This window comes from Cyprinodon variegatus, unplaced genomic scaffold (genome assembly GCF_000732505.1).
Source record: "Cyprinodon variegatus isolate N-32 unplaced genomic scaffold, C_variegatus-1.0 Scaffold245, whole genome shotgun sequence".
In the NCBI taxonomy this organism is placed as follows: Eukaryota; Metazoa; Chordata; class Actinopteri; order Cyprinodontiformes; family Cyprinodontidae; genus Cyprinodon; species Cyprinodon variegatus.
In genome coordinates, this window is record NW_015150698.1 from 964,371 (window position 1) to 981,896 (window position 17,526).

General features: G+C 38.2%; 1 protein-coding gene across 5 annotated transcripts in view; it reads right to left on the bottom strand.

Moving 5' to 3' along the window:
* The window catches only part of atp11c (ATPase, class VI, type 11C), a 59,198-nt gene extending 46,807 nt beyond the window's left edge, over positions 1-12,391 (bottom strand). For all 5 annotated transcript variants that reach the window (XM_015381962.1, XM_015381963.1, XM_015381960.1 and 2 more), the window contains exon 1: positions 11,833-12,391. In XM_015381962.1, coding sequence (XP_015237448.1) covers positions 11,833-11,859 — 27 coding nt within the window. In that variant the 5' untranslated portion in view covers positions 11,860-12,391. The remainder of the gene's footprint in view (positions 1-11,832) is intronic.
* Between the last annotated feature and the right edge of the window lie 5,135 nt (positions 12,392-17,526).

Here is a 17,526-nt window from a genome sequence, read left to right on the forward strand (position 1 = left end):
TGGTGTAATTTCTGCTCTAAGTGGTTCGCTACGTCAGGTCAAGGCATATTTTACAGTCTCTATGCTCCAGTTAATTATTCATCAACTACTAAATTAGTTGAGGATTATCTCAACAATTGATTAATCCGACTAATTGTTTCATCTCTAGATACCATGATACAATTTTACTTGTTTTAATTTTACTTACTTGTTCTTGTTTTTAACTTTTTTTCAATTCAAAATTAGCTTTGCAGATCAGCTTAATTTCGATTGTAATAAAAAAAAAAAAACTGCAAAGTTTTACCAATCTGTTAAGCATCTTTTGGGCAAGATGATGATGAGGATATATGTTGCTCCTTAAGAGCTACATTATAATGAGGGTAAAGCGTTACAACAATATTTGCGATTATACTCATTGAAAAATTCAACATACTTTTATTACACAAACACACCTTCTTTTAACTTTATTTTTCTGAAAATAATGCATGCACTAGTAAAATAAAAACTGATTTACAATAAAGACGGAACACATGAATTCCTAAATTAAAAGACAACAGGTAGCAGCAGACAGTATCTACATTATTCATCATTATGTACATTTAAAATTAAACTTCTCCCCATTTTAAATTAGAAAATTAAAACAGTCAGTCCCTTTTATATATTTCTTAATGAATGGGCATGTATGAGCATCACCTATAAAGACATTTCAAATGAGAATCAACATAATGCAAGATATGTTTCAATAATACACAGTGACATATGGTGCCTTTTAAAGAGCACACATGAAAGTTAATAGTCTTAAAAACTAAAATAAAACATGAGATTCTGAAACTATAACAGCATTTACCTTCATTCTGGATTCACCAACACCTGATTTGTGTATAAAAGCCACATTCTTAGCACACAAAGATGAATAAGCTCACAGAGGAACGATGTTCCAGCTTGAACTGAGGGCTGATCCTAAGGAGCTGTTGGGGATAGGCAAAGGCTCATTGTTCTTCTAGCATCCCTACAGCAGCACAAAACACAAAGTGTACTGTACTATGGGCTGGTACTGGCCTACATTAGCGCGTGTCCCTCGACAACAGGGAGGAGGGGAACTCATCAAGACTTCTCACACATCAACTTGCTTCCTCAATCACTTGGCTGCTTTAAAAAGCCATACATAGATAATTTTGCTAAGCTATTCCTGCAACAGCTAGAGTTTAAAATCTTTTGAAATGTCAACTGTCACACACATTTTTGCTGTTTTTTTTTTTTTTGTTTGTTTTTTTACTAACAGTAACAAGAGGTCACCAGATTCCAAACTGATCTAAACTGTGTTTTTGTATAAAATAAGGTGAAAATAAAGCCTGTAAGTATTCAACCTATTGAAACATATCTATATCGACCTTTTTTTACATAAATTGCTGTGATTTGTTTTAAGAATTCTACATATATTGTGTATCTATAAACTTTAAGAAATGCAATTCACTGAACTCAGGAAGAAAAAAAGTATAGTGTCATGAAGATTTAATACTATATATATATTGAATGCCAAGCTCAATGCACTATAATGTGTAATGGTAAAGAATCAAAGTGGCAACAAGACAACAGCAGACATCATTATAAACATTACAATGAACAAAATGCTGAACTTACAGACGTTCGTTCTACAATATTTGCAGTTGAAAAAAAAATTCTGGTTTATAGCTTACAAACTAACATGTTTGTCTAAGACCTCTTTCCCACTGCCCGAAAAACCAGTTTAAAACTGGAACAATCTGCTGTTAGTGCCAGTGGAAACGGCTCACTAACGTGTGTCAACATGTAAACTGACACGGCAAGCGACCAGAGTTTAAATCGCATTCAAACGGCTTGGCTCCAAGTAGCATTCAGTCGGAACATCAGACCTGGGTCGACCCGCTAATTTCCTGGTGAGATCATCAACACCAACCCAGAGTGATGGCGTGAGACGAACAGCAGTGTGGAGACAGAGGCCACACAGCTTGCTATCAGGGAGTCAGACCCAGCTTTTTTTGTCAGTAGGAAGCGAGTCAAAGGCCAATTGTTAGGGGGTTGTCCTGTATTTGAAAAACCAGGGTTAACCTGTTAATTTCAAAGGTGACTTATAGTGGTGACCCACACATTCATGCACTATTTTGGGTACTACCAGTGCTTGCATACAAAAAATTTGGAGTCTCCTTATTCCAAACAGTCCAGAATAGATGGCTTGCATAGGCTGTTTTACAGAACACATAAGCATGTTGCAATAACATTGTAAAAAAAAAAAAAAGAGACAATTATAAGTTGCACTCTAGTAACACTCATCTATAATTAAAGAGAGTTCCAAGCTGTGTAGTCTTAAATGCCTTTCCACTACATTTATATATGTGTGGGACAAACTGATACTTTAGACTTTACCATTTTCACGTATAGCCTTGGTTAGAATTTCACTAAAATACATACTATAATAGTTTTCTCCTCCCATGGGTCACTGGCACAAAGCCGTACAATATCAACAAAAAGGCTATTACAGAAAAACCTATTGCTGACATGCTCTAAAAATCTATATCAGCCCCCACCCTACTGATGACAATATATTTAATAACAGACCATCCTAAAAAAGCTAAAATCTTATTCAATTAACAATCCTTGGACTTTGAAGGGCAACAAAACTAAGTGTGGTTTTGTTGTCTTTCAGTAGTGAAAGGTTTACTCAATGAGCATTCCACCCAGTTCAGTTAAATCCATTTTTTATGCAGCATTAGATGTAACATTTCTTGTTGAGAAAAAAAAAACCATATGTTTCAGCTTCAGTAAATTCTTGGCTGAGAGAATGTTACGGAGATAAAGAAGTAAGATACAAGCTAACCAAAGTGTTATAGTAAGAGAATGTCTCTATTTCTCATTAAATCTCACAGCGATCTACATTCCTATATCCAGAGGGTATCTCATTATTACATTGTTTCATTAAAAGAAGGATCAAACACCACAGATGTTAACATCTCAACCAATTTCAACACACTAAGTCAGAGAGAAAAAAAACTGCACCAAGCCCAAACCTGCACAGCTCAGAATTCTCTTCACATCTCACTGCGAACACTGAGCAATGGCTGAAGCCGGCAAAAGGGAATCTCTGGATGAGTCTTTATACATATATGAATGATGAGGAGGTATTCTAAGTGCTACTAGTGTGACGGAAATGCACAGATTAGAGGGAAGAAAAAAAAAAGGCGGAGCAATACGAGAGAGAATTTAAAATAAATGAAGCTATCTGAATTATTTAGTGATACAAACAGAGTTCAATCTGGCTTCTGCCTGCTAGAAAGTGGAAATTGCCTTAAAAATCCATCTTTGGTTATCAAAAAATGGATGGCCGCCACTCCAATGTTATCCACACCAAGGGTATCAGAAAGTCTATCCATTAGGCAGGAACAGTGACAGGAGAGGTGCAAAAAGGCTACTGTGTAACCCTCTTTGGTTTCTCTCTCGCTTCTAAGTGAATCATGCAAGACTTTGCAGTTTCTTCCACCATATTTCAACCGGCTTTTACTTCACACTGCCTTCTCGATCACACTAAATATATTTATTATCCCGCTGCGTGTTGCAGATGAGCGTCTTTGGCCCTATTTCCATTATTGGACAGTGTGCAAGAGGCCAGATGGAGAACGGAGAGGAGCGAAGGAAATCAGAGTAAGCAAATCTTTTTGCCAGCAGCAAGTTCACGGTTTGCAAGAGTGATGGTGGCAAAAATATTCAAGGCTCTGATCAATACACATCTTTTCTGATCAAACAGGGTTGATGAATTAAATAGCTCAACTTTCCAAAACATGGTTTATTGCACACAAACTAATTTAAATCCTAAAGATGACTGCAGCATCAAAATCATGATCTTCATTCCTGTGAAAAGGTATTTAACCCTGTACAGATTGAATTCATTGCTTAAGATTTGAACATCAGACACATAAGTAGAGTAAATACGAGATGTTGTTTTCAAGTTCTAGCAACAAAAAAAACACCAAGGCCAACTTGTCCCTATGTGGAGAAGTAATTCCACAAAGTAACAGTAAACGGCTGGTTTTGCTGGTGTGGCAAAAATAAAATGTTTGGGATCACCTTGGATGAATTTTAGGCCAATTTTTCATTGTTGTTTTTTTGGATTTTTTTGCTTTCACTGTCTGCTAATTCTACATACCAGCATCACATTACCACCATCAGTTTACCAGATGTATGATGTTCTTTTTTATGAAATGTGGGCTGGATATATGGCAAATGTAACAGTTAACACAACAACAAACAAAGTTCCACTATCATCTTGTCCAAAGAATAAGAAATATGGCCTTTGATTTATACTATTATTTTTTTTTGTTCCACAGTAGATTTTATCTTAGAACACAGATGCTGCTGTTTTTTGACTATATTTCATTATACTGTCTGATAAACAAGAAATGTTAGGCCTTACACCTACAACAGAAGTCATCGTTGTGCTCTTTGGCGGGCTGGCAACCCTGAGAGCGATTTCAATACTTCCATGTTTTATCTATGTCTAAATAATGATGCTCCCTGTGGTTTGCTGTAGTCCTACAGCCTTAGGATTTGAAGTTTTTGAGCTTTTAGGGTAACTGTGACTCAGTGGGAAGGTTAGCAGTCTTTAAATCAGAAGGTTGTGGGTTTGATTTCAGCGACTCCTGTCATATTTTGATGTCATGACACCTAACCCCACATTGCCTATTTGCATATGGTTGTATGAATAAGTAATTTTCCACTGACTGCCCTGGAATTTAAAGCTTAAAGATCTGCTAAAAGGAATTTGTCAGCCTCTTGATCTTATTTTAATATTTATTTAAATCAGCCTGAGAAAAAAAGTTATAAAAAACACGATACACCTTCTGACCAGCCGGTGTTGGTCATCACACTTCATTTACTCCCTTTAAAGAACATTTTTTGTTTATCTTTTTACTTATAAACAATGGTAGACAACCAGCTTGAGTAATGCACAATAATGCATTTTTCATTCTTAAGTTATTATGGATCTATCAAAAAGAAAAGTAAAAAAAAAAAATGATTAACCTTTTTTTTATAAGTATTAATCAGGGGAATGTATAAAATGCCTGTAGCACAAAATAAATCTCTTTAAGTCAAATTTACTTTACTAGAATTAGTTCCCAGGTAAAAAGGAATTATTACCCAATGTAAGAAAATGTTTTTATCAAGTTGTACACAGTAGGGTCAACGATCGCAGGAATTGGAAAACCGTATATTCAGGAGCTGGCTTTTACATAATCACTTCAATCTAATGAAAATGGAAGCAGATAGGTCATGTTATACTCTTTTGTTTTCAATTTTATTTGTGCGATACTGTGAGGTAAGCTGAAAAAAATGTATTTCCTGCTATGCACACCGGGAAATACACAACCGTGGAACATAACCAGAAAGTCAGATGAGAGCAGCTATGCACAAAATAAAAATAAATCCTAGAGCAGTATGCTGTTTGTCTCCCAAATGCTAAAATATTCAATCTTAAAAGAGAACAAAGAATTTTCATCCAGTCTATTGTTACTCTTTTTAATCTGTTCTGATCATGCTTTAATGGCTTCACTTTTCGCTTGTTTGATTTTGATTATTTACATAAAAACTGATCACTCTGAGAAAGGTCGTTCACATGTGCAGCTCACAGCTGGTTGCAACTCAGCAGGGCAGACAATAAGAAAAGCAAACCATTGTACTCCTGCATTTCTGAGAACTTGGGTCTGGGGGAAGTAGCTAAGATGAAGCAGTTATTTCTGCATGTGCCTCTGAAAACACACACTCGCAAATTTCTTCAGTTTTCAATAATGCAATGATTGTTTTCTCAACAATACAGGAAAAATGATGTAAATCTGTTTTGTGAATTAGAAGAGGGGAGAGAGAGGCTGAAGGGAGAGAGGCAGTCAGTGCTGAAACAACCTTAGTACAAGTGGAGTGGTTCCCCTGAGGCAAGCTTTGTTGTCATACTGCGTCAATAAAATCAACTACACTACATTAAGCAGGTACCTTTAACATTGTGCCTCTGATATTTATTGTAGTGTATTAACTTTGGGTAAAATGCATAAAGTTATATCTCATCAGATACAGATTTACATGCAACTACTGTCCAAATTTAACAGTGAGTAAGGTTAAGGGGATTGTGTCATAACATCAGGCCTGTCATCCTTCATTCTGACCCTGAAGCTTTTTAAATAAAAAGAATTCTTTACACCTTTTAACAACCCCTTGTGCTAAAAATGAGCATCAGTCACTGCGGTTAGGCATAAAAAAAATATACTGTAGCAACCGGTTTACAAAAAAAGACACAGGAAGAAGAGGTGGCTCTAAAAAAGGCTTACAAAACTAACTTCAAATGAATTTAACTTCTTGTTTTTTATAACATATTTTGTAGTGTTTGAGATTTACTGCAACACATTCTTGCCAATAAGCAGTACAAATTTGACTTTTTGGGAAATATTTTATACCGAATGAGTACTACCCACCCCTCTAATAAGGTACAGTTTTAATAAAATAAAAAAAATAAAAAAGTACAGTTGGCATGCTAACAAGAGCATTCTGTAGAGCAGTAAACTGCTAGCCATCTGCCTGAACACATGGCCCAACTTATTTACCTGCTAATAACAGATTGTGTTACTTTACTACCCTATACAGACCACAACAGGAAACGGGATATTTTAGTTAACATGCAAGTTTAACCAAAAGTAAAATGTGTTTTTGCATATCAAATTAATAGACATTGAAAATGAATAAATGTAAAAAACAAAAACAAAAAAAAATCTAGGTTTTATTGTCAGTCTGCAGAATTTGCTGCACCATCAATAATTTTATCACTCTCCAGCATCTTTAGTAGGCTATAAGTAAGAAGTGTGTGGATGAATACCATAAGCAGCACTATGAACCTATGAGTCGTTACCTCCATAGAGGCATTTTGTTTTTATTGCCCAGGCTTTATAGGAAATGCTTTTCAGATCTTCTCACTTCACCATCTGACAACGGCCCTGTAGCACTTTTCAAGTGCTCATTCCAAGGCCACAAACTGAGTAGATCAGCCAGACTTAAGAAGTGGAGTGTTTGCAACGTGGTGCTGCAAGACAACAGCATGACTACGAGGGTGACAGCATCTCCACGATCTGAACAACCAGCTCACTGGGAAAATCTCAGATCTTCCCGTTTTCCAAAACAATCTGGCTGCAGACCGGCACTGTGAAGTGGCCTTGACTGTCAGGACTGGACGTTTATTCTGGATTTTTATTCAAAACCTTCCAACTAAACAAATTTGTGCATATTTAGCATTTAAATGCAAAAACGCTTCTGGTATACTTACTTTTATTTTAAAAGGCTTTGAATCAATATTGCATTTATTTTGAAAGGTTTCAAATAAATGTCCAGCCCTAACAGTGCGGGAGACCTTACAGTGCAGGTTTGCAGCCAGATGCAAGCTGGAAAAAAATTCTAAATCTACATAAATCATTTTTTCTTTAAAAAATGCTTTTTTTCAATTGAGGAGGTTAAGTGAGACACTTTGCCAGTGGAACAAGTCAATTTACATATAAAATAAGAAAAAAAACAATTGCTTTGTCTTATTTCAAGTGCACATTATCTACTTATCTTATTTCAAGGGTAAAAACACTTATTCAGTTGGCAGATCATAATATTTATCTGCTCAAATTAAGGGTGAATACATTTAATTTTAGAAATGTTGACTGTATATCATAAACCTGCTGACAGGAGATACTAAACGGATTCAGTACGTTTTGCCTGATCAAGGTTTAAATGTAAGAAAAAATTATTGCAATTCATTAATAAACTAATTTTTCTAACCCCTTGACTTTTTACTTTTGTGCACAGGATAAAATCTAAAAAGAGATTTTTTTTGTGCCTGTTCTGCAGTCCTATGACTTAAGGCAGGGACCCCCAAAAAGAGCACTATCACATTTTAGGCAGGCTCCACCTCTAACAGATCACACTGCTGCCTTCAAGGCCTTGAATGAACATCAAAGGCAACCATGCGGTTTTAGCATTCCTGTCAAGAGTATTACAACCACTGGAGCCTCCCTTCCTCTCAAGGAGCTCTGCACCACACATTTCCCCAACCATGTTTCATGAAAACAGTCAAGCGGGACACAAAAGCTTCCCATGTTTCATTCGGTTTGAGTTGTCATTCTCAATGTCCCTACTGCTTTACGTGGCTTGTGTACCTCCTGCAGGCAAAAAGGGGGTCCTGTGAATAAGGAGGCAGAGAGCCAGAGGTGGAGATAACTCCAAGGTGCGCATCAGTGACAGTGTTGCTGGCTGCTCTGCGCAAAATATTATTTACAGCTCACACTGAGGAGAAATTACAGGAGCAATCCTCTTCAGAAGCAGGAAAATCAGCTGACCTGGCAACACTGAGAATGAGGCTAGGAGGAGGGTCAGGCACTATAATTATTATATTGCCTCTCTTTCTTCACTGTCAGTATCTATACAGCTCACACAGCTGGCAGAGGAATCTAGCCACCAGTGACAACAAGTTACTGGTGCATTAGTGAATGATAAAGTGGCAGTAAAGTGGCTTTAGCATTTATAAACTGTGGCTTTCAGAAGGCGTTCTGATTATTTACCGATGAGGTTCCAAAAAAAAAAATTACAGTGATCAGGATGTGAACTTTAAAACGCGACGAAAAAAATAGCGCGACATGAAATTTGAAGTTAAAGTATTTTATGGAAATATCTAATTTTTTATGAGGAAAAGACAGGGATATAAAGCAGGAGAAAGAGTCTGAAGAGTGATTAATCCACCTGTTGGACATATAATGATGGAATAAATCACCTGTTCTTTATCAACTTTTTGTCTACAGGAAATAGGTAATTCAAGCATTAAAAGGAAGTAATTACGAGCCTACAGTTGACTTTCAGAGGGCAACAGAAAGTCATCATGAAAATTACCTTATTTTCCACTAAAAACTTTGTGACTATATCAATAAGGGCTTTGACTAGAGCAATGCGGTGTCACAGGGGTTAACTGCCACAGTCACCATACAGACACAGCTGTCACAGGTTCGAGCCCTGGCCGGTTGACCTTTGCTGCAGGTCTTCCCCCGCTCTCTAATCCTATTTCCTGTCTGCCTACTTTCATAAATAATAAAATAAAGGCCACTGGAGCCTAAAAATAATGTTTATAAAAATAATGCCTTTGACTCACTGCCTGTCTGTCTGCTGCTTTTAAAACCTTTGCAATGATTTTTAGTATGAAGGTATAATTAAAAGAAGCAATATACCGTTAGACCTTTGTTAATAGGGCAATAATTTATAAATGACCTAGTCTTTTCCAAACAAATTCTTAGCAGTGCTACATGCTCACCCAATGCTTGAATGTAAAAGGCAGTAAAACTCAAGTTTCTGAAACACCAAGTTTAAAAAAACCCTCAAGACGGTGTAAGCTAAAGCTAGCTGTTATTAGTTTGAAGGACACAAACAAGCTATTGACGAGGTTAGTTTTCCAGGAATGCTGCGATAGAAATCAAAGCAGGCATGTGGTATTAGCTGACTGCTTCGTAAAATAAACAAGCAACGACACAAACCAGTGCATCCTGCTGCAAAGCTGTTGCTTGGGTTAATCAGTAGAGAAAATGTTATTCTAATTGACCAGAAGGACCCTCTCTGTGATGGGTCAGAGCCTCCAGAATACAGGCCTGAGGTTGACCGGGCAAGGACGTGGTGGTCGGATTCCTCCTTGAGGGCCTCAGCCGGGCCGAACCCCAAGGACCACTGAAAGGCCATCCCCTGGCGGGCAGCAGGGAGTGCAGGAGGTTGAGCTTTACCAGCTAGGACTAGTAGGACTAATCTAAAGAGCATAGCCTATGGTCTGGAACCCAACTCTTCAGGGAATCCTGGACCCTCTTCTGCTCAGGAGAGGCCGGCAGGGAGAGACACAGGACAGATGGGGAAAGGGGGGTCCTTCAGGAGGACTGCTGGACAGTGCCCTTCCTGAGGATTCCATCTATCTGCTTGGAGACTTCAACACCCATGTTGAAAACTACAGTGAGAGCTGGAGGAGTGTGACCAAGAGGAACGGAACAAAGTCTCTGCTGAGACTGTAGCCCCCGCAACCCAGTCCCAGATAGGAGGAAGACCACAAGTATGAGTGACTTCAAATAAACTTGGCTTCCTACATGATATTAACACTTATGTTATTTCTCTGAGAGAGGACAGAATGCTGTAGAGGGCTGAAACTGACGAACAACTTGCCCTTTAAGAAAACTCTTTACCTAAAGTAATAGTGGAGGATTTTCGCAAATTTTTCAAAAGACCCGCCTTCTCCAAGGGCAATTATGTTAGTGGTTCAACAAGCAACATGGAACCCCAAAAAATCCATAACTGCCATCCAGACACAGGTATGGAGTTTAAAAACCATGATGCAATGGACAACATGTGCAAGAGCCATCATGGAGTCAATAGTTTCTACATCAAGTCACTATATTTGTATGCACCACATGGTGTACATTTGCACAATGTGACCAGCCAACCTCATGCAAACCTGTCAGACACTCTGACATCTTCCTGATAGCCATCCACTCTAGTTGTGATGAAACTGCTTTTGTTCTGTGGCATCCTGCTAGGTGTGTCTGCTCCTTGCAAATCACATCATTTACATACCCCATCGCTGATCTGCATGTGTGCCAAACTGCATTCAAAATACATCTGTTTCCATGTCACTAGAATTCCTAAAGAACTAATCTGTAAGGTTATTATATAATGTAATTCATTTAAAAATAAAAATATTAAAAATAATAATTACAAGCAGAATGGGAACAATTTGAGCTTGTATATGTGCTCAAAACAGTCCATTCCCTTAGACATGGAACCTCAGACATCTCTGGCTCATGAATGTCCTAATAAATTATATGTGAAAATCATGGTTAAACATCATATAGCTAACCTTTGCTGAATTTCATGCCATGCAAATCACCTCCAAACTCTTTATTTGATTAGGCTTCACATTTTTCAAGCTGTGATCATTCCTGTTACTCTCATACCTTTTTTCCTTCTAGGAATATGTCCTTCCACCAAACTTTCTTTTTATGTGCTTGGATCCATTAATGACCTTTTGTAGTTTACACCCCTTGTGGAAGGACTTCCACCTGGATGACTGTCAAGACATATTCTACCCGATTATCTTGTCCCTATATCTCTGAATAAAAGCTCCATGATGAAAATTATAATTAATCTAAAGTCAAGCTTTTTTTTAAAAAAATCATTCCTGATACATAGTTCTTGCTGGAAATAAATGTATTAAGTTTAACCTTTTGTTTTACTAATGTAAACAATGCATTCTTATTGATCCAAGTGTGGTGCTAAAAGCAATTGTTGAGGTCCATCATGTGTAATCTTTGCTTGAAATGTTCTTTATCTAAATGAAGACAAATTTGGTGATGACACTGCAGCTGAAAACCCTCAGCGCTGAACCAAATGCTCTGAAATAAAAGGATAAAGAAACTTCTCAGGGTTTGATCCCTGGTCTAATGGGCTCCTTCAGGAGGTTAAATCGAAACTAACTCACAGGGCGCCAGAAAAGTGACCTAAAGTGAGGACAGGAGACTTCAGTTCACACTCGCATACATGTGTCAGAAAATCTATTAAAGAGGATACATACAAATCTGGTTGGATATAATGCTGTTTGCTGTTGTGAAATAAATGTTTTTTCTGCTTTATGTATGTTTGGTTTTTTACTGGTCATGAAAAAAAACAGCTTTTATAACTGGGATAGCTTCCTGTTCTTCTAAACCTAGACAAGGAGTTAAAGCATCAACTGACAGCTGGGTGTTATAAGCTAATAATGTGTGTTAAGATGCCAATCACACATACCAAACGGGTCAGTCTCCTCCGAAGCATCCTCCTGTTTGTCCTCTTGTTCGCTCTGATGAACTCCTCTGATTCAACAGACACCTCCTGCCTGGGCTCCGCTTTAGCTCCACCGGGGAATAACTTTACATGTATATAGTTGCTGCGCCTAGCTCCTTGGCTATCTATTCTCTACTCTAACGTTAGTTCTAGCTATATGAAAGGCTGGAGCGATGCTACATGGTTTCCATTTTGTTTGGTTTCGGTATCTTCGCACCATTCGCATTCTCTCCCCCCGTTTAATGTTTTCCGCGTTGCGGTGTACTAGTCGCGCTCCCTCAGAGGCTCGAGGCTGAAACAGTCGCTGACATTTCGCTCCGTGCCCTGTTGCTGCTTAGACTCCGACAATTCATTTGTCGCCCCCGGGTTGTCCTCGCTCCTGGCTCGAAAGGTGCCCGACCAAGCGGTGCTAAAACAACTCAACTTGTCGTGTCAGTCCCTGGGCGCGGGTCTCCTCTCCCTCTGCTGTCAAACAATTTCCACTCCAACAAGCAGCAGCAGCAGCCCACGGTTTATCGCTTGCAAGCTCCACCCGGTGAAGGTGCGGTGACTAAAGCTCGCGTTGCATTATGGGTAATGTGGTCCGAATGCGAGGATGGACTACATTCTGAAGAAGTATGAAAACTTTAGTTTTTCAGGTTCGTATGTGGCAGTACGAAAGAGGATTAGGGCCACTGGAAAAAAAAAATTAACTGATTTCTACATTTTATTTCAATAGAATATGAGAAAAAAGTCAGAATTTTTTCTCAGAATTCTAATTTTAATCTCAGAATTCTGACTTTAATCTCTGAATTCTGACTTTTTTTCCCCTCAGAATTCTGACTTTAATTTCAGAATTCTGACTTTTTTCTCTTAATTCTGACTTTAATCTCAGAATTCTGGATCTTAATGTAGATGGGCACCATGAGGGAAGAGATGTGGGAGCAGTCAACTTCACTGACAAAGATGTGTTGTTTGGGAGGGCCAGTAACACATTGGTGGAAAATGATGGACTTTTTATGTGCCCGATGGGTCCCCTGTGATACTATTTAATTAATGGAAGAGCAGAAGGTGATGAAAACAAGAGAGCTAGTTTAGTCTTTAAAACAAATATCTCTGTGGCTTGATGCTAACATGTTTGTTTGCTGTCAAAATTGTCAGAAGTCTGAGGTTAAAGTCAGAATTCTGACTTTTTTTTCTCAGAATTCTGATTTTAATCTTAGAATTTTGACTTTAATCTCAGAATTCTGACTTTAATTTCAGAATTCTGACTTTTTTTCTCTGAATTCTGACTTTAATCTCAGAATTCTGACTTTTTTTCTTTGTATTCTGACTTTAATCTCAGAATTCTGACTTTTTTCTCTTAATTCTGACTTTAATCTCAGAATTCTGGATCTTAATGTTGGTGGGCACCATGAAGGAAGAGATGTGGGAGCAGTCAACTTCACTGACAATGGTGTGAGTTGTTTGGGAGGGCCAGTAACACATTTGTGGAAAAAGATAGACTTTTTACGTGGTCCCCTGTGATACTATTTCATTAATGGAAGAGCAGAAGGTGATTAAAACAAGAGAGCTAGTTTAGTCTTTAAAACAGATATGTCTGCGACTTGATGCTAACATGTTTGCCTTCTGTCAAAATTCAGTCATAATTCTGATGTTAAAGTCAGAATTCTGAGTTTAAACTCAGAATTCTGACTTTTTTCAGTAGCTCCATGGATATGATTGTTCCTTATGTTCCTAACAGAGCACTTTGCTCTCAATCTGCAGGTTTACTAGTGGTTCCTAGAATTTCTAAAAATAGAATGGGAGGAAGATTTTATAGTTATCAGGCTTCTCTCCTGTGGAACCAACTACCAGTTTTAGTCCGTGAGGCAGACACCCTGTCTACTTTTAAGGCTAGACTTAACACTTTACTTTTTGATAATGCTCATAGTTAGAGAGGCTAAGGTCTAAGCCTATAGTTATGCTGCTATAGGCTTAGACTTCTGGAGGACATAGGGACCCCCATTTCATCATTCTTCTTCATTCTATCTCTATTCTCCCACTCTGCAGAATCTGTTAGTTTAATTTCTAATGTTATGCTCTCTCTGCTTTTTCTCGTAGTAGCTTTGCCTCGTCTATTCCTGTTTGGCTGTGACACCATCCTGGAGAGAAATATCAGCTGTGCTGCTGCCATCAACACCCTTGTTTATACATGCTGGAGATCGGCCTGTTTTCCTGTGTAGTCCTGTTTCTCTTACCGTGACTGGCTGGATGTGCTCTCTTCATCCTCTGACATGGGAGCTGGCTTGTAGCTCGTCTGCTTGGCTGTGTTTTTCCTGGACTGGGCCACCTTTTACAGTTGCTTTTGTATCTCTACTTCTGTTTCCTTGAACCCCAGTCGGCCTCGGCAGATGGCCGCTCACACTGGGGCTGGTTCTGCTGGAGGTTTCTTCCTGTTAAAAGGGAGTTTTTTCCTCTCCACTGTCGCTTCAGGCATGCTTAGTGTGAGGGACTGCATTTGAGTTAATGAGTCAATGAAATCAACTGGTTTTCCTGAGACAGAAAACTTTGAATCAATTTGACTGTATGATCTGGTGAACTGTAAAGTGCCTTGAGATGACGTGTGTTGTGAATTGGCGCTATATAAATAAACTGAATCGAATTGAAGTTTGTGATGACAGTTGGTGGGGGTGGGTTCTGATGCACCTGCAGCCATAGGACCCGATGACTTTTGTTAGGTTTTGATACTTTGCTAAAAAAGGAAAGCAAACATAAATGACAATGCCATATATTTATTAAATGTTTTCCTATTGTTACTGTAGCAACAGTAACCAAACACACTAACATTTATAATTACAGATAAATAGATGGATACCTTTTAGTGCCTCATTAATAAAGGGCTCTAAATCATCAGCAACATTAAAGAAAATCAGTATATTAAAAAACAAAATGATGCCTAATTTGAAATTTGAAAATTTGGATATTTTAAATTCCTCCGCAAAGGAAGCTATTTATTAAGTAGTGTTGAAAACTGCTGTGATATAATGATGTGCTGATATTGTAATAATCAAAATTAACAAAAAAAAATCGCTCAGTGTTCACACATTAGGAGAAGGATAAACAAAGTTAGCCCAGAGTTTTAAAGTGTCAAGAATTGGAGTGAGAAGTAAAAAGAAATTCAAAGAGAGCCATACAACACAGAACAAGCTTAGAGGAGGAAGGAAGTTAAACATGTCAAAGACCCTGATAAGATGAGTAGAGCGAAATGTCTCTAAAGACCCTTGAACAACCTCCTTGATGTAGAAGAATTGTATTTACACTTCAAAGCTGAAAAAACACAATTCATCATAGAAATTAACCATTGGCCAACTTAATCTTTTACCTATATTAGTCATTAACTGGGTTATAAAATCAAGTAACCCAACATTTTTACGATTTCTCAGAGGTCTAAAAAGGTCTTATAAGGCCAAAATGAAATCCACTGAAACATACAGAGACGCTGTTGTTTATTTTGGCTTTAATGCAAATTTTTTACATAAACTAGCGGCCATGCAGCATGTTGAACTTTTACCTATAACAAATAAAGGGATTCAGAGTAAGTGTTTATGTTATGGTAAATGGTCTGCACTTGAGTACTCCATCATCAAGTCCAGCGACTTCAAAGTGCTTAACTTTTACTATTCATACATACACACATTCAGACACTGATGGTGGCAATTTACACTTTAGCCACAGTTGCCTTGTGGCAGGCGGATAAAAGTGAGGTTGCCATAGATTTGGTTCTACTGGCCCCTCTGACCCCGACCGACTGACGAGGATAGAGTGGGGGCTCAAACCGAAGCTCACAGGACAAACCTTTACCTCCTAAGACAGTGTTTGACTTTTTTTTTTTTTTTGAGTTTTTACAGCACTAGTGGCTCATTTTTATGGACAATAAGCTGACAGGAAAGGGAGAGAGACATGCAGGAAAGGACCACAGGCTGGATTTGAACCCAGGTTGTCCACTTGGAGGATTAAGGCCTCCATACATGGGTCATGTGTGCTAAGCACTGCACCACAAAAGCAAGCTTAGCAAAAGTGGGTGGTTCACACAGCAGTAAAATATTAAAACAGCATAGGTGTTCTTTTCAATTGTTGTTCTAAGCTTGCCCTAATTTATTCAGTTAAGTAGATGGAAAGCCATGTGAAAGATAAATATAATAATGTGCTCAAATCATTTTCAGCATGTGGGAAAACCAATAAGTTTAAAATTGGCAACTGGGTGCTGATCAACTGGAAACCTCCTTCAGGGTTATTATTCTCCTCCTACAGGGAATATAAGGTAAGAAGAAACGACTGAAAAGTCTGTCATAGACCTAGGTTGTCCCAAAGTCAAGTGCACATCTGTGTGCTTAAATGCTTATATGGTGTTCACAATGAAAACAACATGGGCTACATTAATAATTGGCAATCCTTTTGGGGAAAGCCTGGTCTGATTCGGAGAGACGGCATCCATCCCACTTTGGATGGTACAGCTCTTCTTTCTAGGACTCTGGCCAAATGTATTAGACCTCCAAAACCCTCACCACCCAGGGTGCAGACCAGGAAGCAGAGTCGTAGTTTAACACACGTCTCTGCAGCTTCTCTACTGTTACCCACTCTACTCCACCCAGACAGTGTCTTGCCCATGACCAAAATCATTTTGCATTGGGACATCAGTAAGAGACAGTTCAAGAGAGTTTTCCCAGCCTGCCTAAGTCTGACCTGTTCCTAGAGCATGTTATGCTGTGGTAGAGCTGCCCTCTGTCAACAGCCCTGTTCATAACCTTTATGGACAGAATTTCTTAACACCTAGGGTTGAAGGGGTCTGGTTTTGGAACCAGCAGATTTCATCCTTGGTGTTTGCAGATGAAGATGTTCTGCTGGCACCCTCCTGCCAATACTTACAAAATACACTTGGCCAGTAAGTGAACACATAAGTGCAAACCGGCTGGAATAAAGCTCTGCTCCTCTAAGTCCAAGCCATGGTTCTTGACTGAGAAAATGTGGTTGGCCCCCTTCAGGCTCGAGGACAGTTGGAGATGGATTATAATTGCAGAATCTATTCTATTTTGTTTATCTAAAACACAGATTATTATTATTTATTTTTTTAATCTACGTGAAAAAAATAATTCAGAACTCTACCACTACCAGGAAACTACACAGTCATTTTGAAACAATCAAAATAGTGATATACTTTATCTTTTTTTTTTTTTTACTTATTATTGGTCCTACCAATCTACAGTATAATTGAGGACAATCATGTTTTTTTAAGATCGCTAGTTCTTAAAAGAATGTGAAAATACTTTATTCTCAGTGGCATCCAGCAAAAATATGTGCAATGCTCCAGAAGGAATAGCTTATTTGCATTATATCAGCCATGCACTGTGTAACCTGAACTTCTATTTGCATGTGAGTTTTCATGTTTTATTTGACAGCTCATTGTTTTAAAATTAAAGAGGTTTGTTTTAAAAGCCAAACTGCTTGTACTTGATTATATACAGCTGTAATTGAGAACAATACTATATGTACTCTATCTATCCATCTATCATCTATCTGTCTGTCTGTCTGTCTGTCTGTCTGTCTGTCTATCTATCTAACTATCTATCTAACTAATAGATAGATAGATAGATAGATAGATAGATAGATAGATAGATAGATAGATAGATAGATAGATAG